Raw genomic sequence first — 2,829 nt, 5'->3', positions numbered from 1 at the left:
TTTGCCTTGGGCGGCAAAAAAGCCAGAGCCGGCCCTGGCTGAGACAGGCTCCAGTCTGCACCCCTGGCTTGACCACTTGGGGGAGGGACGGGGAGGGGGAGGGGACGGATAGTGAGCAGCACAGGAGCAGAGCAGAGTGTACTCATGTCCCCAACCCCTGAGACAGTTCTGCCCCTTCATCCCCCACCCCTGTGACAGCTCCGCCCCCTGCACTCCTCCAGCCCCTGACAGCTCCACTCCCTTGCACCTCTCAAAACAGCTCCGCCCCACATACCCTGCAGCTATTGAAGTGGTTCTGCATAGGAAACCAGGTGTCCTGTTTTCGACTGGAACACCCAATCGAAAAGGGGTCCTGGCGGCTCCAGTCAGCACCACTGACCGGGCCGTTATCTGTCCAGTTGGCAGTGCTGCGCAGCAGGGCTGGCAGGCTCTCTGCTACCTCTGTGCCGTGTGGCTCCTGGAAGCAGTGGCATGTTCCCACTCCAGCTTCTATGCATAGGGGCAGCCAGGGGGCCCCCCTGCACACTGCCCCCATGCCAAGCGCCACCTCCGCAGCTCCCATTGGCTGGAAACTGCAGCCAATGGGAGCTGTGGGGGTGGTGCCTGCGGACGCAGCATGCAAGGCCGCCTGGCCGTGCCTCTGTGGAGAAGCCAGGGAGGGACACGCCACTGCTTCCGGGAGCTGCTTGAGGTAAGCACTGCCCAGAGCCTGCACCCCTGACCCCCCCCCTAGGCCCCAACCCCCTACCTCAGCCCTGATCCCCTTCCCACCCTCTGAACCCCTCGGTCCCAGCCCAGAGCACCCTCCTGCACCCCAAACCCTTCATCCCTGGCCCCACCCCAGTGCCCTAATCCCCTCTTGCATCCCAACCCACTGCCTCAGCCTGGAGCCCCCTCCCACACCCTCAACCCATTTCTGGCCCCACCCTGGAGCCCGCACCTCCAGCCGGAACCCTCACCCCCCTGAGCCAGCCTGGTGAAAATGAGGGAGGGAAGATGGGGAGAGGGGGAGATGGAGTGAGCGGAGGGCAGGGGCAGAGCCTTGGAGGAAGGGTGGGGCAAGGGTGTTTGGTTTTGTGTGAGTAGACAGTTGGCAACCCTAGTTCTGCCCCCTCTGCATCTCCCAGCTTCTGAGATGGCTCCACACCCACGCCACCCCCAATTCCTGCTCTACCCGCATCCCAAGATCCAGCTGTGCCATCCAGGGCCCCAGCTGTGCCAGGCTGGGGTTTGAGCCCATCTTCTGGGGCCCTGCCTCTCCATGGGCCAGGCATTCACCTGGCTGTAGGCTCCCCTCCTTGGTGTCAGGGTCCTGCCGCTGCCTCTTCACCACCTGGAAGGAGTCGGTGATAAGCCGCTTCCTGCCCATGACTCCTAGCTGCAGGGGGGGAGCAGGAAAGTTGGTCAGTGGGGAAAGGTCTGGGCCCTGGGGCAGCTCCCAAGAAGAGCCTGAGGGAGATGCCCCAAGGTGGCAAAACTATTACACTTAATTACCCCTAGATAATGTTTTCACCCCTCAGCTCATACACTCTGCTCTAACCCCTAGACCCTGCTCCCCTCCCAGAGCCAGGATAGAACCCGGGAGTCCTGGCTGCCAGCCCCCTCCCCTGTAACCCCTAGACCCCGCGCATATCCCAGAGCCAGGATAGAACCCAGGAGTCCTGGCTGCCAACCCCAAACCACAGCCCCTCCCCCTCCGTCCTCAGGGAGGGGCTGGGGGTTCCCCTTCCTGCTCTCCCAGCTCTGGGGAGGGGGAGACGGTCACAGGGATGGGACGATACCGCGGTCGGCTGCGATCGACGCCAGGACCCACCAACCGAGGCCGAGAGCCCTCTGGGGGTCCTGGGGCTCCGCCCCCCGCCCCCGACACAATGAAGGGGCCCCGCCTTCCGGGCCGGCAGCCAATGGGAGCGCTGCTTTCGCTTCATCTTAAAAGGGCAAGCACAGCTGGGGGATGCAGAGAGTGAGTGGGGGAAATGGCGGAGCTGTGGAGCACGGGATAGGGATGTCCGGGCTGGAATAACACCAGCCCACAGCACGCGTGGGGGGACCTGAGGGGGCGCACACAGCAGGGATGGGAGCACAGGGGGGGAAGAGATGGGGGACACGGTGCACACAGCAGGGATGGTGACACAGGGGAAGGGATGGGGGCACACAGGACCGATGGGAGCACAGAGGGAAAGGGATGGGAGACGCACACAGCAGAGATGGGAACACGGGGGCAAACATAGCAGGGATGGGAGCACCGGGGGGAAGGGATGGGGGATATGGGGGTGCGCACAGCAGGAACGGGAGCACAAGGGAGAAGGGATGGGGACACGGGAGCTCACACAGCAGCAATGGGGCGGTATGTGGGAGGTGCACACAGCAGGGATAGGAGCACGGGGGGAAGGGATGGGCGGACATAGGTGGTGCACACAGCAGGGATGGGGACATGGGGGTGCACACACTGCAGTGATGGGAGCACGGGGCAAGGCATAGGGGGATGTGGAGGGCACACAGCAGGGATGGGAGCATGGGTGGAAGGGATGGTGGACGTGGGGTGTGCACACAGCAGGGATGGGGACATGGGGGGAAGGGATGGGGGCTCACAGGGGCACACAGCACCAATGGGGGGGGGATGTGGAGGCACACAGCAGGGATAGGAGCACAGGGGGAAGGGATGTGGAACATGGGGGTGCACACTTCAGGAATGGGGGACATGGGGTAGGGAATGGGGGACATGATGGCACACAGCTGGGATGGGAACATGGGGGGAGGAGGTGGGTGCACACAGGAGGGATAGGGGTAAGGGGGGGGAGGTCATGCCCATCCTGCCCTATCTCAAGG

General features: G+C 63.8%; 1 protein-coding gene across 1 annotated transcript in view; it reads right to left on the bottom strand.

Moving 5' to 3' along the window:
• Positions 1-1,950, bottom strand: part of POLD4 (DNA polymerase delta 4, accessory subunit) — a 6,099-nt gene extending 4,149 nt beyond the window's left edge. The window contains exons 1-3 of the mRNA XM_026650547.2: positions 1,782-1,950; positions 1,279-1,378; positions 482-489 (exon numbers count right to left, since the gene is read on the bottom strand). Of these exons, the coding sequence (XP_026506332.1) occupies positions 482-489; positions 1,279-1,378; positions 1,782-1,928 (255 nt within the window). The 5' untranslated portion in view covers positions 1,929-1,950. The remainder of the gene's footprint in view (positions 1-481; positions 490-1,278; positions 1,379-1,781) is intronic.
• Between the last annotated feature and the right edge of the window lie 879 nt (positions 1,951-2,829).

Source organism: Terrapene carolina, unplaced genomic scaffold (genome assembly GCF_002925995.2).
Source record: "Terrapene carolina triunguis isolate 2854851 unplaced genomic scaffold, T_m_triunguis-2.0 Scaffold90, whole genome shotgun sequence".
Taxonomy (NCBI): domain Eukaryota; kingdom Metazoa; phylum Chordata; order Testudines; family Emydidae; genus Terrapene; species Terrapene triunguis.
This window is presented reverse-complemented; position numbering and strand designations above follow the sequence as displayed.